Source organism: Sceloporus undulatus, chromosome 5 (assembly GCF_019175285.1).
Source record: "Sceloporus undulatus isolate JIND9_A2432 ecotype Alabama chromosome 5, SceUnd_v1.1, whole genome shotgun sequence".
Taxonomy (NCBI): Eukaryota; Metazoa; Chordata; class Lepidosauria; order Squamata; family Phrynosomatidae; genus Sceloporus; species Sceloporus undulatus.
This window is the reverse complement of record NC_056526.1, coordinates 4370676-4393051: the sequence shown is the minus strand read 5'-3', so window position 1 is coordinate 4393051 and position 22376 is coordinate 4370676. Positions and strand designations below refer to the sequence as shown.

General features: G+C 43.3%; 1 protein-coding gene across 1 annotated transcript; it reads right to left on the bottom strand.

Moving 5' to 3' along the window:
* Positions 1 to 3504: 3504 nt before the first annotated feature.
* CALML3 (calmodulin like 3) lies at positions 3505 to 17522 on the bottom strand. The gene is made up of 2 exons (XM_042467816.1): positions 17075 to 17522; positions 3505 to 4602 (listed from the first exon to the last, which is right to left on the bottom strand). The coding sequence occupies exons 1-2, from the start codon at positions 17520 to 17522 to the stop codon at positions 3920 to 3922; spliced, it is 1131 nt and encodes a 376-aa protein (XP_042323750.1). The 3' UTR covers positions 3505 to 3919.
* Between the last annotated feature and the right edge of the window lie 4854 nt (positions 17523 to 22376).

Here is a 22376-nt window from a genome sequence, read left to right as displayed (position 1 = left end):
CCCTACAGCATTCACCTATTATGGGAGTTTCTTAGCACGTTTCTTCAGAGGGGATTTGCCCTTGCCTATTCTCTGAGGCTGAGAGAGTGTACCTTGCCCAGGGTCACCCAGTGAGTTTCCATGGTAGAACCGGGATTCGAACCCTGGTCTCCCAATGTCCTAGTCCAATGTTCAAGCCACTACACCATATTGGCTTTCAATTTACTGGGTATGAAATTACCTGAGTGTATTTTCAGAGCCCAGAAATTGTGATTTTTGCAAAAAGGAAGACAACTTAATTAAATTAAATTAAGCTAAACACACACACATACACACATGCATATTCACACCAGCCATGATTCTACATGAGGATGGGCCACAGGCTGCAGGTGGCCCTTGAGGACTCCAAAGTGTGGCCCCTGGATCCCTCTGGAGTCAATACATCTAGTTGCAAGTGTAGATTTACACTATCTAATCAGGATGTAGGATCTGGGCTAGACTATCCACAGTCTAGTTGTCAGGAGGAAGGAGGATTGTCAGCCTGGGTGAGATGTTGCATTTACGTAGGGAATTTTCTAGGGATGACTAAGGGTGCATCTGCACTGTTGAAATAATGCAGTTTTGTACCACTTTAACTGACACTGCTCCATCCTATAGAATCTTGGGATTTGTAGTTAGGCGAGGCACCAGCACTCTTTGGGAGAGAAAGCTAAAGACCATGCAAAACTACAAATCTCAGGATTCTGCAGGATGAAGCAACATCACTTAAGAGTGGTGTCCAACTGCATTATTTCAACAGTATAGATGCCAGCGTTGTATAGTGGTTTGAGTGTTTGGACTATGACTCTGGAGATCAGGGTTCGATTCCTGGCTCGGCCATGAAACCCACTGGGTGATCTTGGCCAAGTCACACTCTCTCAGCCTCAAAGGATGGCAACCTGCCTAGAAAATCCTATGATAGTTTTGCCTTTGGTTCGCCATAAGTAAGAAACAACTTGAAGGCACACAACAACAACAACAACAACAACAACAACAACAGTTGCACCTTAAGGATCAACAAAGCAGAGATCAGGACTCTAGTGTGTTTGGTTTCCTCCTTAGCTGCTCTACTAGGCTACTTTGAAGACTTGGAAGGTAATAGTTTTAACTGGTCCCAGTCCAACCCTATATTCTTATATTCTTTTGTGAAGACTCCAAAGCTGATTTATCTCTGCAGGAGAAGAAAGACAGGGACAACTTTAGTGCCTCTGCTTTTTCCCACCTGCAAAGCTAATAGATGCTTGCTTGAAGATGGGGAAGATTTACGCTGGAGTGAGGCCAGATCCCATCTGAACATGGAAGCTCAGCAGGGTCAAGGATTTGTAGTTTTGCGAGGTCTTCAGCCTTCTCTGTCGGAGAGCTCTGGTGTCCCAACGAACTACAAATCAAACTGCATTATTTCTGCAGTGTAGACTAGACATTAGAGTAACGTTTCATTAATTTTATCATCTTGTTTGCGGTTTTAGACTGTGTTCCATAGGAAGGCTTTTGTTTCTATTTTGGATTGTTGTTTTCTCTCCTTTGTAAAGTGCTATGTAAAGCCTATGGCGCTATACAAATAACATAATAATAATAGTACCTTGGAAACTGTAGTCTGTGGTAGTGTAGTAGCACTCTCCAGCAGAGAATACCAAATCCTCCGCCAAACTGCAGATCCCAAGGTTCTATAGGATGGAGCCATGGCAGTTAAAATGGCATCAAACCACTATAATTGTACAGTGTGGATACACATAATATTTGGTATGTTAGTCTGTTTGCATGGCAGGATCCAGCTTGTGCAAACGTCACTATTGCATCAGCATTACTATTTAGAAAGAGAAATTTTTGACACAATTCCTTTCTTTCTTTGGCTTTAGTAAGGCAGTGAGTGTTTATCTCTCATGCTTTCAGAGTTCAAGGCGGACCACGAAAAGAAAGGGGGGGAAAAACCAACTGTCCTGAGTTGTGCAGCTATTAATAGCATACAACCATTCCATTGTATTTCATTCTGGACAGATGTGACGCTGGTCTTTTTATATCCTGTGCTGAGTCTGAAGTTTTCGTTGGCCCTTGAAAATACGCCGATGATGATCGACCCAAAAACAGTTGGACTGCAGCCATATAGCGGTTCATTTTCCTTTCCTTTCTTCTCATTGTCCCAACTCCAGCCTTGCCCTTAGGATCAACATCTGAGAAAATGTCACACTGTTGTTCACTGAGTTTTGAGACAAGGACTATTTTCATGGAATGGAGTTACCACAAAATATTGTTAGTCAAGATTAACTCATTTGGACCATCATTTTGGGTTGTGTCGACACTGCAGAATGAATGCAGCTTGACAATGCTTTCACTGCCCTAGCTCAATGCTATGAAATTCTGTAGTTTTGTGAGATATTTAAGTCGTCTGTCTCAGAGAGCTCCGGTGCCATAAGAAACTATAAATCCCAGGATCCTATAGGATGGAGCCATGGCAGTTAAAGCAGTGCCAAACTGCATTGTTTCTACAGTATGGCAGAAACCTTAAAATTGCAGAGTTGAAAGGGGTGCAAAATGCCATCTATGTTGTTTCTAATTTACATTTTAATATTAGTGTGTAGAGATATTATTATTATTAGGAAGACCACACTCTAACTCAGTGGTTCTCCATTTATTTTGGACTTCAGATCCCAGATGCATCAGCCAACTTGGCCAATGGTCAGGAATGATGGAGATGAAGGCCAAAACATTTGGAGGACCAAAGATTGGGAACTAGATGGATAGACTGAATCAGGGAAGCCACAGCCTTAAATCTACAAGACCCAAGCAGGACTTGGGAGTCTCTAATTCACAGCGTTGCCATAAGTCATGGCAGTTAGCAACAACAACAACGTTATAATGACTTTACCAGGATCGCTCTGGATTGTGGATGGAAGCTTTCTTCATATGGACACAGCCGTTGGGTTTGGAAGTGGAAGGAAAGTTCCAACCATTGTTCCTAGTGCCATGACAGATTGTTCCATCATTTTTACACTAGGCAGAGCAGGGAGAAAAATGTAAACCTATTTTCTCTAACCTGATCCTACCCCACTCTGTTCTCTCAAGTCAAACACACTCTTTAGGTCTTGAATAGGATGTAAAAAGAGGCGGGAAAAGTTAATTTGTTGGCAACAGTGGCTGGAACTGGAAGCACCCATGTCAGTGGAGTGGGGGAATCTGCTGTGGATTGTAGTCCAAACTTTTAAAGAAGCTATCCAAGAAGCTGAGTCTATCCAAAACTGCTGTCTGAAGATGCTTGCTTCACCATTTTGGATAGCTCCTTTAAAGTTTAAACTTAAACCCATGGAAGCCACCAGACAGTCTTGCCTGCAAGAGCCATGCACCAGGGTGACCTACATAGAGACGTACACCTCATTAAATACAGCTCACAGAATCTTATAGAATAGTCTAAAAGTGGCTACTAGACCTTAAAAAAAGACAAGACCCAGCAGAAACAATAAATTAAGAATATTTGTGTTTATAGATGAGGGATGTTGAGGCTGAAATAACCCATTAGAGCAGAAAAAGTCACAGCCCTTAGTAATGTTCTACAGCCCACCCAAAATATGTCCCAGGGGGTTCCAATCTACCTTCTGTCCATCACCATTGTAGATTATCTCAAGTTCCTCCACATTGTATTGTTGTACTGGAACTGAGAATGCAAAAGTTTCCATTGTAAAGCAACAGTTCCCTCTAGATTGCAGAGAAAAATAACACCAGATATCCGAAGTCCCAGTTCTTCCCACCAAGGAATTAATGCTAGTCTTCACCAGTCATTATCTCCATCTGGTTTTGTTCATTAGCCCACCATACCCATGCATTTGCAGAGAACACGCCCATACATGAAAGCAAGAGATTGGGTGTGATCTGTAGGATACAGAACCAAGTCCCTCCATGGAAGAGGTCTCTACTTGCAAGACATGATCCGGATAAATTCTTCATAGTTGACTTGCCCATCTCCATCCACATCAGCCTCCTTGATCATGTCTTCTACTTCTTCATCCGTCAACTTCTCACCAAGCTTGGTCATGATGTGCCGCAGCTCCGCCGCGCTGACATAACCATTGCCATCCCGGTCAAACACCTGGAAGGCCTTCCGGATCTCTTCCTCGCTATCTGCGCTCTTCATCCTCGCACCCAGCAAAGTGAGGAACTCCGGGAAGTCAACCATTCCATCTTTGTTGGTGTCCAACTTCTTGATCATCTCCTGTAACTCAGCTTCTGTTGGATTTTGCCCAATGGACCTCATGACAGTCCCTAGTTCTTGGGTGCTGATGGCACCATCTCCATCTTTGTCAAAGAGCAGGAAGGCTTCCTTGAATTCAGCTATCTCTTCTTCTGAAAACGGATGGGAAGCCATGGTTTCACTGTTGTTGTTGGTGGTGGTTTGGCAATTCTCCGACTGCACTAAGAAAGCCTGGCTGCTCTCTCGGATACAAAATGAAGAAATGACTTCTCTTTCCTTTTTCTTGTCTTTTTTGTGGGTTGCCAAAAATGTAAAGGTGTCTCCTTTGGCCCTTTGCCTGGGGATGAGCTGATCTTTGGGGAAAGAAGCAGGGAACACCCAAGTTGGGCTTCTGTTGGAGCCAGCTGAACCGCGAAGATAGAAATAAAAGAAAATCCACACCCCATTTCATGATGGAACCCGTCATTCTCGTTTGGGCAAAACCCGAGAGAGGAACATGTGCGCTGAATACTTTTTGGATTTCTCAACCTCTATCTGATGAAAAATAAAATGATAATGAAATTAAAAAGACGCTTGCAAAGAAAAATTAGAAGCCAGCCTGGCATGGTATCCTAGCATTATAGGCTTTTTTCACACCGCAGAATTAAAGCAGTTTGACACTACTTTAACTGCCATGACTGTATCCTATGGAATCCTGGGATTTGTAGTTTGGTGAGACACCAGAGCTTCCTGACAGACCAGGCTGAATACCTATCCAAACTAGAAATTCCAGGGTTCCATAGGACAGAGTCATGGCAATAAAAGTGGTGTCAAACTGCTTTAATTCAACAGTGTGAATGCACTCATAGTTAGTAAAAAACAACTGACACCAGAGCATCAGACTGCTAGTCCCAGAATCCGTCTTGCTGGCTGCAGGATTCTGGGCACTCTAGTCAAAATAAGTAGCTTTTATGAGCTCTGGTTTACAGCACCTTGGGATATATCTGCACTTGAAGCTGACATCTGTTTTGTACCAGTGCTAAGTGTCATACAGCTGCTTCTTCTTTTGCAGAAGGGCTTGGAGAGCTGAAGTATCTCTGTTAGGTAAACATCCCTGAGATCCCACCACAAACAACAGTTCCCAGGGATTCCTAGGTAATTACTACTAAACTAGTTAGGACCTGTAGATACACCCTCAGCATATCAAAAGCTTATGGGAAGAAGAGTGTGATCAGTGGTGTAGCATACCTAGCATATTTGACACTTGGAGCAGAGAGAGGACAGAATGGACTCCTTTAACTCTGGAGCCAAAATAAGGCAGCTGTCTTTGGGAAGAGGTCATGGCTTTGTCTCCTCCTCAGGCAACACAATATCTTGGGCTGGCCTTCCTATGACCAAGGACTTCAGCACATGAGGTTAGAAAAGCAGAGGTTTAACAGGGTAAAAGGATCTTTATTTGGTACTTATCACACAATGTCATGACTATACTGTTGGTGCCTTGCATTAAATTTGTTCCTGTAGTGTACTTTTTCATTGATGGGCAAAACCTGTCAATAGGCTCTCAGTTTCACTGCTATTCTATAACTGCCTTTGGATGATAGGTGTCTGGGAATGCAGCCAAGTAAGTGATAGCAAGTCCAAATCAACCAGCTTGTGAAAGTCAAGCAAGCCTCAAAGAGCAGACTTACAAACAAGGGCAGGGTCCAGTAACAAGGTCTGTAGTCAGGCAGGGTGCAAGACAAAGGGTCAAGCCAGGAGCAAAGTCCAGGTCAATGGTTCCAGAAGAGCATCATGGTCAGGTCAGGTCAGATCATAGTCCAAAGGTTACTGAGTCAGGACACGAGGGGCTCTCTGGAGAAAACTCAGATAGCTTCTGACGGAAGCCCTGACGTCCTTCCCAGCCTTTTATCATCAGCCCTCATTAGTGCAAGTGGTCTTGATAAGCTGGCGTTTTTCATAAAGCCTCCTTGAGCATTGGAGGCATGTTCTTTCAAATCAAAGGTAGGGATATGATCTTCCTCCTTCTTCTCCTCCAAGTCCACAATATTAGAGGTTTTAAACCTTGCTATTGGAGGTTTGGCTCCTGGTTGTCTTCTAAAGTCACAGCCTCTGCTGGATCTCTCAGGGCAGAGCTAGGGCCAGGCTCAGGTTCAAGTTCAGGTTCAGGCTCCAGCTCAGCTTCAGAGTCCTCCCCTGAGTCCTCAGCCAGGCTGGGCCTGACAATAGATCCCTTCTGCTGCAGTTCCACTTCTCAGGCAGTTAAGTGGTGTGAGCGGACATGATTTTGCTGCTCTCCATGTCTCCCTGCTCTCCCTTACAATGACTGGGGCAGTCAACACCATCCCAAAGCTGGCAGCTGTGTGCACATTTGCACAGCAGCCAGCTTCAGGAAGCGGTTTATTCATTTCCCCCCTTCCTCCCTGAAGACAGCATTTTGCATTGCAGAAAAGAGATCACCAGATCATAGATCGCCAAAGCACTATCATGGAGAAAAGTGTGATAAGAAATTATCCCAAACCGGTATGCTTCCATTCTTAAACCAGGATGATTATGGCAGGATAGCAGGCTACACCATGCCACACTCATTCTCTATTGCAACGTAAAAGTATAATTTTAATTTTGCTAGTTCTTTATGCCCCAACTCTTGCCATTACATTCAGTGATGTATGGAAATTACAATTTATGAGTACTATATAAAGCCCTACATGGCTTGGGCCCGAGTTACTTGAGGGACTGCATCTCCCCATATAATCTGCCCCACACACTCAGAACATCCGGGAAGAATCTTATGGAAATTCCACCTGCCAAGTATGTTTCTACATCCCAGATGGCCTTTTCAGTGATGGCCCCGCGAATCTGGAATAGCCTTCCCGAGGAGCTCCGTTTGACGACCCCCCCTAGGAACATTTTTTAAAAAGCCTTAAAACCTTCCTTTTTTGTCAAGCCTTCCCCCCCGATAAATGAAGTTGTGTATGTTGATGCCATTGATTCCCTCCCTTACCTTGCTGTATGACTGTGTTTTAAATTTTGTATAATTGGTTTTTATCTAGAGATGTTTTCTAACGGTTTTTTATGGTTGTAATGGTTTTCTACGGCTGTAAACTGCTTTGATCTGTGGAAAAGCGGTATACAAATAAAATCTATTATTATTATTTATAATAATAATAATAATAATAATAATTTGTTTTATTTATATACCGCTATTCCAAAGATCATAGCGGTGAACAGCAAGTAAGCTAATTAGCAAGTAAGCTAATTTGCCCCCAACAGTCTGGGTACTCATTTTAGCTCCCTCCTCGGAAGGATGCAAGCCTGAGTCGAGCTTGGGCCCTTTTGCTGGTCTTGAACTCGCAACCTTGTGGTTTTGAGTGAATGGCTGCAGTACAGGCATTTAACCACAAAAACATTACTAAGAACATTACACTGGATCTCTCTGGCACCATACTAAACTACCAGCAAACTACAAATCCCAGAAGTCTGTAGGATATAGTCATGGCAGGTAAAGTGGTGTCATGCTGCTTTAATTCTGCAATAGGGATACACTCCTAGGCTGGACTTGAAAGGAGCTGTCCACTTGATGGAATCGCTCTGGAAATAAGTTTATGTCACCTTTGATAGCTCCTTTAAAATTTGGACTAAAATCCAGTGTGGGTTCATTATTTCACCACCATAGAAACCAATAGCCTCTATAGCTCAGGAATGAATTCTACCTTGCAGTAGTACATTCCATCTTGTTGTATAATGAATTACGTCATTTGATGTATGTTTTCTTTTCCCCGTAGCCAAGCAGTTTAATGGTCCCAGAAAATTACAAGTTTATTTATTAAAATGAGTGCTTGCTTATATGTCTGTAGATTCTGGTGTATGATTAGATTTCTTTTTTCAATCTAGTGATTGCTTCTATCGTCTCCTTCTTTATTGATCGGCAAGCTGAACTGGTAACCTCCTTCAATTTTTGCAGAAGAGCACAGTAAAAAATGCTTGACTCACCTAAATTAGTCAGTAAATCAGAGGCAGGGCTGGGCATTTGCCAGGGTGCCAAGGGCAGGAGAAGGTCTATTGAAAAGCTTGAAAAAGTTACTTTCCCACATTCTGGCCCTCTACCCTAACTATGTGGTCCTCTTGGCACAAAGTATCCAAGAAAATCCAATGCAACCTAAGAGAGTCATGGTTGTTGCAGTATATTTATTTATATCCTGCCTTTTCCCCAGTTTGGGGCTAAAGGCCGCATGCAAAACACTTAGGCAGCATCTACATTGCAGAGTTAATGCAGTTTGACACCGCTTTAACTTCCATGACTCAATGCTATGGAATTCTGGGATTACAAATCCCAAGAATCCATAGGATGGAGCCATGACATTTAAAACAGTGTTGAACTTCATTAATTCTGTAGTGTGTCAGTAGCCTTAGACTTGGGCAATAGTACAATTTCATGCCCTCCAAATGGGATAAATGGCCCCACTTAATCCTCTGCCTTCCCACTTTCCCAGCTGCTTTGAAAATGCCCCAGTTTCTCTCTCCTTATTCCACCTTCTGCGTTCATCCTTGGCTTACATCAGTTACTTCAAACTCAGTTCGAAGTGCAAAACCGTTTGTACTCAACTCAGCAGAAGGGAGAGGAGGTAAGGAAAGGTAAAGTCATGCATTCCCTGTAGGTTTCCAGACCTTTCACCATTTTGGTTGCCCTCCTCTGGACAGGCTCCTGCTTCTCAACATCCTTCTTGAATTGTAGTGCCCAGAACTGGATGCAGTATTATTGCAGGTGGGGTCTGACCAAAGCAGAATAGAGTAGTACTACTCTATAGAGTAGAATAGAGCCGCCCTGAGTCCCAGTCTTTGGAGAAGGGCGAGATATAAATATAATAATAATAATAATAATAATAATAATAATAATAATAATAATAATAATAATAATACTATTACTTCAATCTAGACACTCCAGTCTTATTGATGCAGCCTAGAATTGTATTAGCTTTTTTAGCTGCCCTGTCACACCATTGACTCATATTCACCTTGTGGTCCACTAGGACTCCTAGATCCCTTTCACATTCAGTGTTGCCCTGGTTTTCATCTGTGAAATGTTGGAGGATATAATATTTGCCATACTGTGGCTCAGTCATGAATCATAATGGGGACTGCACTCAAGAAATCAGAAGAAGACTAGAATTTGGAAGGACAGCTATGAAGGTACAATGCATGATCCTGAAGTGTAAAAATGTATCACTGAATACCAAAGTCAGGATTGTCCATGCCATTGTATTTACAATTTCTGTGCATATTTTGTGAAAGCTGAACAGTGAAGAAAGTGGGTAAGAAGGAAACCAATCCGTTTGAGATCTGGTGCTGACAAAGAGTTCTGAGAATACCATGGATAATAAATGGGTCCTAGAACAAATCAAGCCTGAACTCTCCTAGAAGCCAAGATGATAAAACTGAGGCTGCCATACTTTGGCCATATCATGAGAAGATAGCACTCCCTAGAAAAGGGAATAATACTTGGTAAGCTAGATGGCAGCAGGAAAAAAGGAAGACCACTTTTTAGATGGAGAGACTCTGATTTTGCAAGACCTGAGCTGTTAATGACATGGAGGTCTCTCATTCATAGATGTTAAGTCGAAGTTGACTTTATGGCAGTTAACAACAACAGTAGCCTTTCTGGGGAGTTTTGAAAGGTCAAGGGACACAGAAACAATATTGAAAACCACATGAGACCCCAGGACCACAGTTGGCTCACCCCTGGATTACACCATGGACTCCTTCTGAAAGATGGACTTGTTAAAGGTCTCCTATCCATCCAGTTTCCCAAACAAAAGGCACCACAACCGAAAGGGTGTGAATAATTTATTCTGCACACACACAAACACACGTAGACACACCCCAAGGCCTGAGACGTCATCATCTGAATGCAAAGTGAGTGAAAGATGAAGATGTTTTGGTCGGGCGTGACTTGCTGGGAAGAACCACACCAAAGAAAGCTCCTTGACCAGCTTGTCTAGTTCTCCTGTTGCATTGCAGGCTCTTTGGTGGAGGGATCTCCAAATACGTTATGCAAGGGTGTAGTGGAGGGAGAAAGCTCTTCTTGGCTTCTCGTTGGCCCTTGTGTCTCAGTAGAACTGGATTCACAGCAGCACTGCAAAAACACAGATGCAGAAGAGAGAGAGAACGGATAAAATATGGCTGATGTCTCACACTGATGAGATAGAGCCTAGTTTGGCATTCCCCAAGTTATACAGTATCATCATTCACAGACATAGTTGTCTTAGGAGTTTATCCCAGAAAAACTGCATAATTACACTAAATGATTTCACATGGCATCACACAAAACCCGCCATTCAAGCGCTCACAAAGAAGCATTAATGCACATCTTTTTACTTTTGGGATTTCAGCAACAATGCATTTTCAATATCATGTTATTTCCACAGTTGCATGTGATAATCATTTGTGCAATTACTCTCCATTTTTGCTTTATTTGCGGGATGCTTTAAATGTGATTTAATCTCTCTCTAATGCCGAAATTAGCCCCAGTGTGATAAACTCCTTCATCTGGAATATCAGCTTGCAAAGGGATCTTGTGGCACCTTTGAGGCTAACTGTGCAAAAGAAGTTGTAGCATAAGCTTTCACCAGACTTGATCAGTATCGTCACGTTTGTGAATTGTGATGCAAATCTCCATATGCAATGTGTAGTATGCATTCATTCACATCAGTGTCCATCCATGTGCAATGCACTCTCATACTCAGTGGTGCACGCTGAACTCTTACTTACACAGCCTTGAAATGACTAAGGCTATTCTTGTTATCGTTGTGTGCCTCCGAGCCATTTCTGACCTATGGCAACCCTAAGCTGAACCTCTCATGGGTTTTCTTGACAGGATTTGTTCAGAGGAGGTATGCCATTGCCTTCCCCTGAGGCTGAGAGAGTGTGACTTGCCCAAGATCATCCAGTGGGTTTTATGGTCGAGCAGGGAGTCAAACCCTGGTCTCCAGGGTTGTAGTCCAGCACTCAAATCACTATGCCACACTGACTCTACATGGCTAAAAATGTTCCAGCACTGCCTCTACACTTCAGAATTAATGGAGTTTGACACAGTTTTAACGGTCATGGCTCCATCCTATGGAATTCTGGGATTTTTAGCTTGTTGTGGCACCAGAGGTCTCTGACACAGAAGGGTAAATATCTCACAAAACTATGAATCTGAGAATTCCACAGCATTGAGCCATGGCAGTTAAAGTGGTGTCAAACAGCATTAATTCTGCACTGTAGATGCAAGCCTGCAGGGGACTTTACACATCTATAAGACAGCTTTGGGATGCCAGAGCAAATATCATGATTTGGATTCAGTTAAGTGAAGAGCTAGCGAATGAATGAGCAAAAAGTTTAGGGGAGATGGACACTCGGCAATTTTATTTAAACAGTGTATTGCACTCAAATGCAATGAATGTATTTACAAATTTTTTTTAAAATGCAAAGCATGCGATCTATAAAAGGTAATTCAAGCCTGTGGGCCACGCCCTAACAGACATAAACATAAAATGAATAATCAGTACTGGGCCAGAAAACTGCAAATCCCATGGGAACATATACAGTGCAAGAAATATCAGTTCATTTGTGCCTCACAGAAAGAGATTAAAGGGTATACAACAGGTCAGAGAGTTGCCTTGGGGTTGCCATAAGTCGGAAACGACTTGAAGACATGCAAGAATACATTCCAATGCCATGTACTTACTTTTTTAAAAAAATAAATCTTCATGTTACTTGCAAAAACATATTTAACACCAGCACATTATCTCCTAAAACAAGGCCAAATGGACACACAATACTAAATTGATTCCCATTCTCTATTAATAGGGTGAAATGTTCTATGATTTTGCAGGGGAAGATCTTTTGGATAACAACTCCCAGAATCTCCCAGCCAACCTAACCAGACATCATCTTGCTAGGAGTCCAAGAAAAGGTACTTTAACTAGTCCTTAAACTTCAATAAATGGTAGATTGGGCCACCTGCTTCCCTTTGCTTCTCCTCCTGATTTCCCTTTGCTCTCTGCTTTTTCTCAGATGCAAAACTGGAAGGTCCTTGGAGCAGAGACCTAGTTCTCCAGTATTATCTTCTTGGTGCTGTTGAAAGAAGGGAATAAAAGATGGATCTGTACCTAAAGAGGGGAGCCTCAAGGGTCCCTACTTCTCCTCCATCATATTCACAAACTCTTCATAGCTCACTTTCCCGTCTCCATCCGTGTCGACCAGCTTGATCATGGCGTCCAACTTCTCATCCGTAAATTCCTCCCTGAAGTTGGGTATAATGGGTTCAAGGGAGCTCAGGGCCATCTTCAACTCCTTGGAACTGATGGACCCATCGCCGTCTCTGTCAAAGTGTAGGAAGATCTCTTTGACGGCCCCAAGTTCTGCTTCAGTGAAGCGGTGTGCCATTTTGTCCTCTCCTTTGGTGCCCAGAGCAGGTTCTCTCTCTTCTCAAAAGCAGCTCACACACTTTCATCTGCTGCCAAAAACAGGAAAATCTGGCGTCTGGTGATGGAGAGATGAATGGGGCAAGCAACCTTGGTCCACACCCTCTTCACAGCCTAAGGCCTGGATTTAGATCCTACTTGTTAGTAGGAACAGGTTTGCCCTAAACGTAGGCCAAGCTCCTTAAGATTTGCAAGAAGTAGGAGGTTGGCTGCCCCACCATTGACTTTCAGCATTTCTAAAACCTCAGGAATGGATGTCAGGTGGAGAGGCACAGGGTGTGTAACCTTCTGCTGGTTACCTGTCCAGTTTTGTAACATTGGGATGCCATTAAGCATTGTTGTTGTTGTTGTTGTCTGCCTTCAAGCCTTTCCTGATTTATGGCAACTGTAAGGTGAATCTATCATGGGGTTTTCATGGCAAGTTTCTTCAGAGGAGGTTTGCCATTGCCATCCTCTGAAGCTGAGAGACTGTGACTTGCCCAAGATCACCCAGTGCTTTACATGGCTGAGCCGGGATTTGAACCCTGGTCTCCAGATTCCTAGTCCAATGCTCAAACCTCTAAGCCACGCTGGGTCTATTATGCAAAACCTTGATGCTGCTGTTCATAGAGAAAAGGCACTCACCTAAATCCATACCCTTCAACTGTCCTGATTTGGGAGAGACAGTCATAGAATTCAAGAATGACAGAATCATAGAGTTCAAAGAGACCGCAAGGGCCATCCAACCCAGCCCCATTCTGCCATGCAGGAATGCACCATCAAAGCCCTCCTTGTGATAGATGATGATCTGTTCAAAAACCTCCAAAGAAGGAGACTCCGCCACCCACCAAGGCAGCATAATCCACTGTCAAACTACTGTTACTGTCAGGAGATCCTTCCTAATGTTGAGGTGGAATCTCTTTTCTTATAGTTTAAATCCATTGCTCCATGTCCTAGTCTCTGGAGCAGCTGAAAATAAGCTAGCTCCAACCGTATTCCTGGTCATTCCTCTGTCATCCTATAAAGGCTTAAAATTTTACTTTGCTACCAATATTCCTTTGACTGACTACATTTAGTCAAGACGTTGTTGCTGGTAAAGTAAAATTTTAAGCCTTTGTCTTGCTCAGAGTTCTATAAATATATTGCAAGCCAACAAGGCACTTTAACAAAGGAAAAATAGGGCTGAGTACATAATAAAATACAGTATATGTAATATGGTTGTAAATAAACTATATGAAACACATTTCTATTAGTTTTAGCTTCTATCCTCCTTTGCCGTTAGGGCATCTGGTCACCTTGAGCCTCAGTGGCTCCATGTTGGATAAGAAAGACATTAGTGATAAGGGATGTAGCTCTTCGTCTGGTGCAGACTGATTTGAAAATGAGTTTGATCGTATTATTTCATCATTCGGTGGAGCTTTGCCTTGATACCAGTCAGTTAGTCCATAAACAAGCAAGCACCGGCAAGCCCAGCTCCTCGCCCTGCAAAAACTCTGTGCAAACTGTACAAATTGCAGGGTTGCAGAGAAAACAGAGGCCAGAGGGGAAATGAACCTTTCTGGTTTAACTGCCTTATTTCTCCCCATCTAACCCCATCAAGAAGAGAAGTGGCTGGCAAAGGAAAATAAAAAAGCAAGAAGAGAGGGAAAGAGGAAATGGAGAATAAACGGAAAGGGCATTTGCACCCAGCGGTGTGATATAAGCCCTGCCACTCAGGGGTCTGTTCATAATATTTCTTTATTATTCTGTCCTCTCCCAATCTGTAAGCACCTTTGGGCTATCTGCTTTTAAAGCTTTATATGTTTTTTAAAAATAGTCTATGTGTGTTGTTTGCCTTTGTGTCATTTCTGACTTATGGCACCCCTAAGGCCAACTTATCGCAGGGCTTTCTTGACAAGTGTCTTCAGTGTGTGTTTGCCATTGCCATTCTCTGAGGCTGAGAGAGTGTGACTTGCCTAAGGTCACCCAGTGGGCTTCGTGGCTGAGCGGGGATTCGAACCCTGGACTCCAGAGTCATAGTCCAGTGCTCAACCCACTATGTCTCACTGGCTTATTAAATTAGTGGAGTGTGTGTTTTGTGGCATAAAGCACCCTCTTATTCTTAAACTAATTAAATCAATAGGACTTACCAATGTGTTGACTCATCATTCCGCCATTGATTGAACAGATCTGCTCTAAATATCCTAAAGGCACTGATCTTGCCTGATGCTGGAAGTTAAGAAGGATTCAGCACTGGTTAGGACTTGGATGAGAGACCACCAATGAATACCAGGTGCTGGAGGCTCTATTTCAGAGGAAGGAACTGGCAAAAACATCTCAGAGTCTTCCTTGCCTAAGAAAACCTAGTAAATTTAATGAGTTCATCATAAGTCCACAGGGGACTTGAATGCACATGGACACATTGAAGTCTATCAGACAAGGGGAACTGGAAGTATAATCCAATGGCAATCTGAACACATTCATGGGGTTTAATGTTATTGCGTGATAGACCACCACACACAAATTCAGGCAATGGGAAGTCAGTCCGAACACAATCATGTGGTTTCACGTTATTGTGTGATAGACTGCCACACACAAATTCAGGCAATGGCATGCTATTTTCGGGCAATGGGGAGCAGGTCCGAACGCGATGCACATTCACGTAATTGCGTGGAACTTGTGACTTTAAGTGAATGCGTTCTTGCCCCACTTTCTTTTCATTTGAATTTAAGAGAAATTCCTCCCATTTGATAAATCCACTGTCTAAATATCCTCACAGCACCAGATCCAATCTAACTAGGGTCAGACCTGGTTATTATTTGGATGGGAGACCACCAGTGAATACCAGATGCTGGAAGCTCTATTACAGATGAAGGAACTGGCAAAACCAACCTTGAGGATTCCTTGCCTAAGAAAACCTTATGAAATCCATGGGGCCACCATAAATCAATGGGTGACTTGAAGGCACACACACACAGAGAGAGTTGGGACTAATCAACAATCTCCCAGCACTTATTTATTTGATTTTCAAAAACTTTTAAAATGACCATTGTTGAATCTTAATTTTTGTGATTGTTGTTACATGCCTTTAAGTCCACTCCAATTTATGGCGACTCTCTCATAGGATATTCTTTGCAGGGTTTCTTCAGGGGAGGTTTGCCATTTTCTCCTCCTGTAGCTGAGAAAGTGAAACTTGATCAATATCCCACACTGGGTTTCCATGGCTGGGTGGTGATTTGAACCCTGGTCTGCCAGAGACTTAGTCCAACACACAGACCTGAACACCACATTGGTGACTGTCTCATACGGTTTCCTTGGCAAGATTTGTTTGGAGGAGGGTTGTCACCATGGTCTACCTCTGAGGGTGAGAGAGTGTGACTTGCCCAAGGTCACCCCAAGGGTTTCCATGGCCGAATGGGGATTTTGGATCCTGGTCTCCAGGAATAGTTTAAGCATTGGACTGTGACTGGAGACCAAGGTTCTCATCCTTACTCAGCCATGGAAGCTCATTGGATGACTTTGCGCAAGTTACACTCTCTCAGTCTCAGAAGGAGGCAAAGGCAAACATCCTTTGAATAAATCTTGCCAAGAAACCCCTGTGATAGGTAGCCTTAGGGTCATCATAAGTTGGAAACAACTTGAAAGCACACAACTATCCCAACACTCAAACCACTACAAACTGGTTTTACCGGTAGCATCCCCAGTTTAAATCTATGCTGTGAACCTCCTGGGGTCCCTTGTTGGGAGGAAGGTGGGGTCTAAATTAAATAAATCAATAAGTCGGCCACATGTATAAGTCGAGGGCAGGTTTTGGAGCCAAAATTATGGAATTTTATATGACGCATGGATAAGTCGCGGGTAAAACTTAGGGACATGCAACAAAAGATGTAAAGGATGAAGCAAAGGAAAACAATGCCAAAGAACTTACAAAATTCCAGTAGGCATAACTATTTGTGCTCAGCTTAAAGGCTGGATGGATGAGAGAGGAGAGGGAATCCAGGATAGTTTATGCTTTGCTTTTCACCAGGAGAAACTCTCTTTTTAAAATAAGAGTTAAAGTACAGTACAGTGGGCCTTTGGTATCCACTGCAGTTGGGTTCCAGGACCCCCTGTGGATACCAAAATCCACAGATGCTCAAGTCCTATTAAACACAGTTGCATAGTATAATAATGCCTCTTATATAAAATAGCAAAATCAAGGTTTCTTGTGTGGAATATATATTTTCAAGCCATGGATGCTTGAATCCATGTATAAAAATTCCATGGATACAGAGGGCTGACTGTATTTAACTTTGATCTGTGGATATGTCGACTCAGTTTTTGGGGGTCAATTTTTTTACTCAAATTCCTAGACTTATACATGAGTATATGCAGTAGATTTATGCCCCAGAGCACCACGTGCATTAAGAGCGTGGTATAACAGCTAAAAAATAAGTGCATCCTTTACCTTCAGTGTGGCATCCTTTGGGCCTCTATTTGTCCATCATCACCCGAAGAAACTCTTGGTAGTTGACTTTCCCATCTCTGTCCAGATCGGCTTCTTTGATCATCTCATCCACTTCTTCATCTGTCAACTTCTCACCCAGGTTGGTCATGACATGCCGCAGTTCCGCCACGCCGACGTACCCGTTCCCATTCTTGTCAAAGACTTGGAAAGCCTCTCGGATCTCCTCCTCAGTTTCAAAGTCTTTCTTCCTTGTAGCTACTAGGGAGAGGAAGTCTGGATAGTTGACGCGGCCACTGCCATTGGCATCCAGTTCAGCAATGATGTCCTGGAGCTCAGCTTCAGTGGGGTTGAGTCCGAGGGACCGCAGGACCGTTCCCACCTCCGATGTATCAATGGCCCCTTCTCCATTCCTGTCAAACAATGAGAAGGCCTCTTTGTATTCGGCGAGCTGTTGCTTGGTAAGATGGTGAGCCATGTCGCTGTCTCTGATCCCTCACAACCTTCACTTTTCTTTCCAAGAAGATCACACGCTCGTGATCCCCGCTGAAATGTGAAAATATGGCCTGTGAAGAGAAAGAGATGAGGAGGCCAACAAGTTCAGTCCACACCTTCTTTTATGGCCTGGATTTGGGAAAAACAGCATCATGCAACTGACACTCTTTTAGGGTTGATAGAGATAGAGGGTGCTCTGTGACCAGTTTTTGACATCTCTGCAACCTCAGAAATGGATGGCAAGTGAAACTAGAATCATAGAATTATGGGGTTAGACAGGATCCCAAGGGTCATCTAGTCCAACCCCAATCAGCCATGCAGGAAGGAGGTGATGGAAACTGTCATCATAGAATCAGAGTTGGAAGAGACCACAAGGGCCATCCAATCCAACCCCATTCTGCCATGCATGAACTCTCAATCAAAGCATCCTCAACAGATGGCCATCCAGCCTCTGCTTAAACACTTCCAAGGAAGGAGGCGCCACTACGCTCCGAGGAAGAAGTGTGTTCCACTGTTGAACAGCCCTGACTGTCAGGAAGTTCCTCCTAATGTTGAGGTGGACTCTCTTTTCCTGGAGCTTGCATCCATTGCTCCTTTGGGTCCTAGTCTCTGGAGCAGCAGAAAAGAAGCTTGCTTAATGTGACACCCTTTCAAATACTTAAACAGGGCTATCATATCACCTCTTAACCATCTCTTTTCCAGCTCTCTCAGTCCTCATAATACATGGTTTCCAGACCTTTCACCATTTTGGTGGCCCTTCTTTAGACACGCTCCAGTTTCTCAACTTCTTTTTTAAATTGTGATGCCCAGAACTGGACACAATATTCCAGGTGGGGCCTGACCAAAGCAGAATAGAGTGGCACTATTACTTCCCTTGATCTAGACACTATACCTCTATTGATGCAGCCTAAAATTGCATTGGCCTTTTTAGCTGTTGCATCGCACTGTTGGCTCATATTCAACTTGTGGTCTACTTGGACTTCCAGATCCCTTTCACACGTACAAGTCTCCTTAAGCCAGGTGTCCCTCATCCTATATCTATGCATTTCATTTTTTCTACCTAAGTGCAGTGTCTTACATGTTTCCAAAATGCTGTCCAAACAGGATGTTCCATTGAAGATAAGCCAACCAGAAAGATCTCTCCAAGGTTTCCAGTTTAGGGTTGTCCCAGGCTCTGAGATTTTGTGGGCAGGACGTGAGACTTAAAGACATCACCTGGTGAGGTCATTAAGTGCCATGCATTAAGTACTAACACAGTTGCTTAGAGCTTCTCATTCACACAAACATACAAACACACAAAGAGGGAGGGAAGGTGGGAGAGAGAATGTTTTCTGTTTGGAAATCAAGACAGAAATCTTAGCTTGGAGTTCCAGATCAAGATGAATTTAAAGGACTGCTGCAGCTCACTTATTTAGGGAGATGGGATAAAGATAAAATTAATGTAGACTTTGTTGACCTGTGTGCCTCTAAGTCATTTCCAATTTATGGCGACCCTAAGGCAAACCTATCATGGGCTTTTCTTGGCAATGTTTGTTCAGAGGTGGTTTGCCATTGCCTTCCCATGAGGCTGAGAGAGTGTGACATGCCCAAGGTCATCCAGTGTGTTTCATGGCCAAGCCAGAGATCGAACCCTAGTCTCCAGAGTCACAGTCCAACACTTAAACCACTATACATGCTGGCTCTCATTAAGGTCACTGGGTGATCTTGGGCAAGTCATACTCTCACAGCCTCAGAGAAAGGAAAAATCAATCGCTTTCTGAACAAATTCTGCCAAGAAAAGTCCATTATATAGGGTCACCTTAGGGTTACCATAGTTGGAAACAAAGGCATGCAACAACAACAAGAAAACTTGCTTCTAACTAGAAGGTGGATGCAAAGCAGAGTAGAGGTGAGCCCTGGCATCTCAGTAACTTTGGAGGGAACAAGGAAGCTAATTAAGTAAATACATAGACCCTCCTCCAAAGTCTTTGCAATCTGAAACAACAAAGCAATTAAGCCTTGCAAATTTTAGCAAGATGCTGTTAGCTGAGCTGAAGATTTTGCTCACAGCCCTTTTCTCTGGACTGTGAAACCAGGTTTCAATCCCTAGCTCAGCCATGGAAGCCCACTGGGTGACCTTGGGCAAGTCACACTCTCTCAGCCTCAGAGGATGGCAACGGCAACCCTCCTTTAAAGAAACATGCCAAGAAAACCCCGTGATAGGGTCTTCATAAGTTGGAAACGACTTGGAGGCCCACAATAACAAACAACAAAGAGCTGGGCTTCCCAAACAACAGAGAATTTGCACCTCATCCCCTACCTGGAGGAGACCGACAAAATGTGTAGATTCAGGGCCAGAGATCTGGCAACCCTACAAAAGTCTTTTTGTGATTAGAATGGAGCCCATTTGCTTCTTGTTCCATTTGTTGAGACTTCATGACAGCAAGAAACCATTGCAAAGATCTTTCTTAAAACACACATATACACCAAACCAAACAACGACCCAGTGCACCATGATTTCTTTTTTCTTCTCTGTATGTTCATCTGGCCGCTTTGGCCAGGAGCCCATCCAAAAGATCTCCGCACACATTACAGAGGGATAGGGTAACACATTCATTGCGGATGTCTGATGCTCCATGCCAGCCGCGATGGCGCCAGGTGCTTTTGAACTGCTCCGATAGAGATCAAAACTTCCTCCATCTTGACCCTTTCTTGAAAACAGCCCACATTTGGAATGTGTGACCCATAGGAAGGAACATGAACTGTCTAACTTGCAAGAGTAGCGTTTGTTTTCACCGATATGGAAGACTGAAAGCGAGGGACCCCAACAAGATATTTGCCAGTATGAGTTTTGAGCATTGGATTAGGTCATATAAAACTCCTATTAAAAAAGGGAACCATCCCTTGGAGAAAGGCAAGAGCATAATCTGTCCTGGAAGCACTGACCCCCTTCTATTCTCTCATCCATTCAGCCTTTAGTGTGAGCACAAACAGTGATGCTTGCTGGAATTTTGTCAGTTCTTTGGCATTGTTTTCCTTTGCTTCATTCTTTAGATGCACTACAAGTTTTACCCTCAGTTTATCCATGGGTCAGATCAAAATCCATAATTTTGGCCCCAAACCCTGCCCTCGACTTATACACGAGGTCAACTTATAGTCGAGTATATACGGTATATCAGGGATGGGATTCATGCAAACTTCCCAATATTGCAGGAGTGCAACACCTATCATCACTTATCGTTGGTGGTATGGGTTATGTATGACTAATAAGAACTGAAGTCCAAGAACGTAGGGAGACTTGTACCATTCCCACCCCTCACTTATATACATTTGATTTAATAAACACCAGAACGAGAAGACTCAAGTTACTACTCCCTAAGTCTGCCATGGAAAAAAATATATGAGGAAATATGGCCCTTGCTTCTGGTATAGTTTCTTGAAGTCAGGAACAGGGCTTAGAAGCAGTGATTCCCAAACGCTGGGTCCTCCAGGTGTATTGGATGTCAGCTCCCAGAAACTCCAGCTAACTTGGCCAATAGTCAGGAATTGTGGGTGCTAAAATCCAAAACATCTGGAGGACCAAAGTTTGGGAATCGCTGAGTCCAGAAGAAACGCACCTACTTACTGACAATCTCCCAAAGCTTTGTTCTCCAACCATGGAAAGCAAAGCAAAGTAATGTGAAGTTGAAGGCTTTCGTGGCCGGCATCCATAGATTTTTGTGGGTTTTTCGGGCTATGTGGCCACGTTCTAGAAAAGTTTATTCTTGACGTTTTGCCAGTATCTGTGATTGACATCTTCTGAGATGCCATCCACAGATGCAGGTCAAACATCAGGAATATACTCTTCTAGAACATGGCCACACAGCCTGAAAAACCCACAAAAATCTAAAGCAAAGTAAATTCCCAGCAACAAAATAGAAACACAGAATTGGAAGAGACCCCAAAAACCATCCAATTCAACCCCATTCTGCCATACAGGAAGACATAACCCTATCCAGCCTCTGTTTAAAACTCTCCAAAGAAGGAGGTTTCATCACACTTCAAGGCAGTGTTTTCCACTGTCTAATAGATCTTACCGTCAGCAAGTTCTTCCTAACGTTGAGGTGAATCTCTTCTCCTGTAGCTGGAGTCTATTGCGCCGTGTCCTAGTTTCCAGAGCCGCAGAAAACAAGCTTGCTCCATCCTCAATATGACATCCATTTAAATATTTAAACATAGCTATCATATCACTTCTTAACTTTCTCTTCCCCAGGCTAAACATAACCAGCTCCCTAGGTCACTCCTCACAGGGTTTGGTGCTTTGCAGGCCTTTCGCCATTTTGTCCACATCCCTCTTGAATTGTGCTACCCACAACTGGACATAGAATTGCAGGTGCTGACTGACCACAGCAGAATAGAGGGGCACTGGTACTTCCCATGGTCTAAAGACTACACTTTGTCTACACTACACCAAACTAGCTTTACTCCATCCTTCCACCTTCAAGGCTAGTTGTGTGATTTTGGGGTAAAGTTCCTAGATCTCAAGGTCTGGCCTTGCTTCTCTTGGTTTCAAGATAAAGGGCGGGGGGGATTTCAGGTAAAAGCACTGCCCTGGAAAGAAAAATTATCTTTTTATGGTGTAGAGGAAGGATGATGATGATGATGATGATTTCCCACAAGAGGTTTATTTTTTTCCCTATCTCCTTTCCCTTCACTAGCAGGCTAAAATGACCTTATTCAGGCAAGACCTTTGGGTGGAGTTGCGTTTTTATATCATCATCATCATCATCATCATCATCATCATCATCATCATCATCATCATCATCATCATCATCATCATCATCATCATCATCTATTTATATAGCGCCATCCATGTACG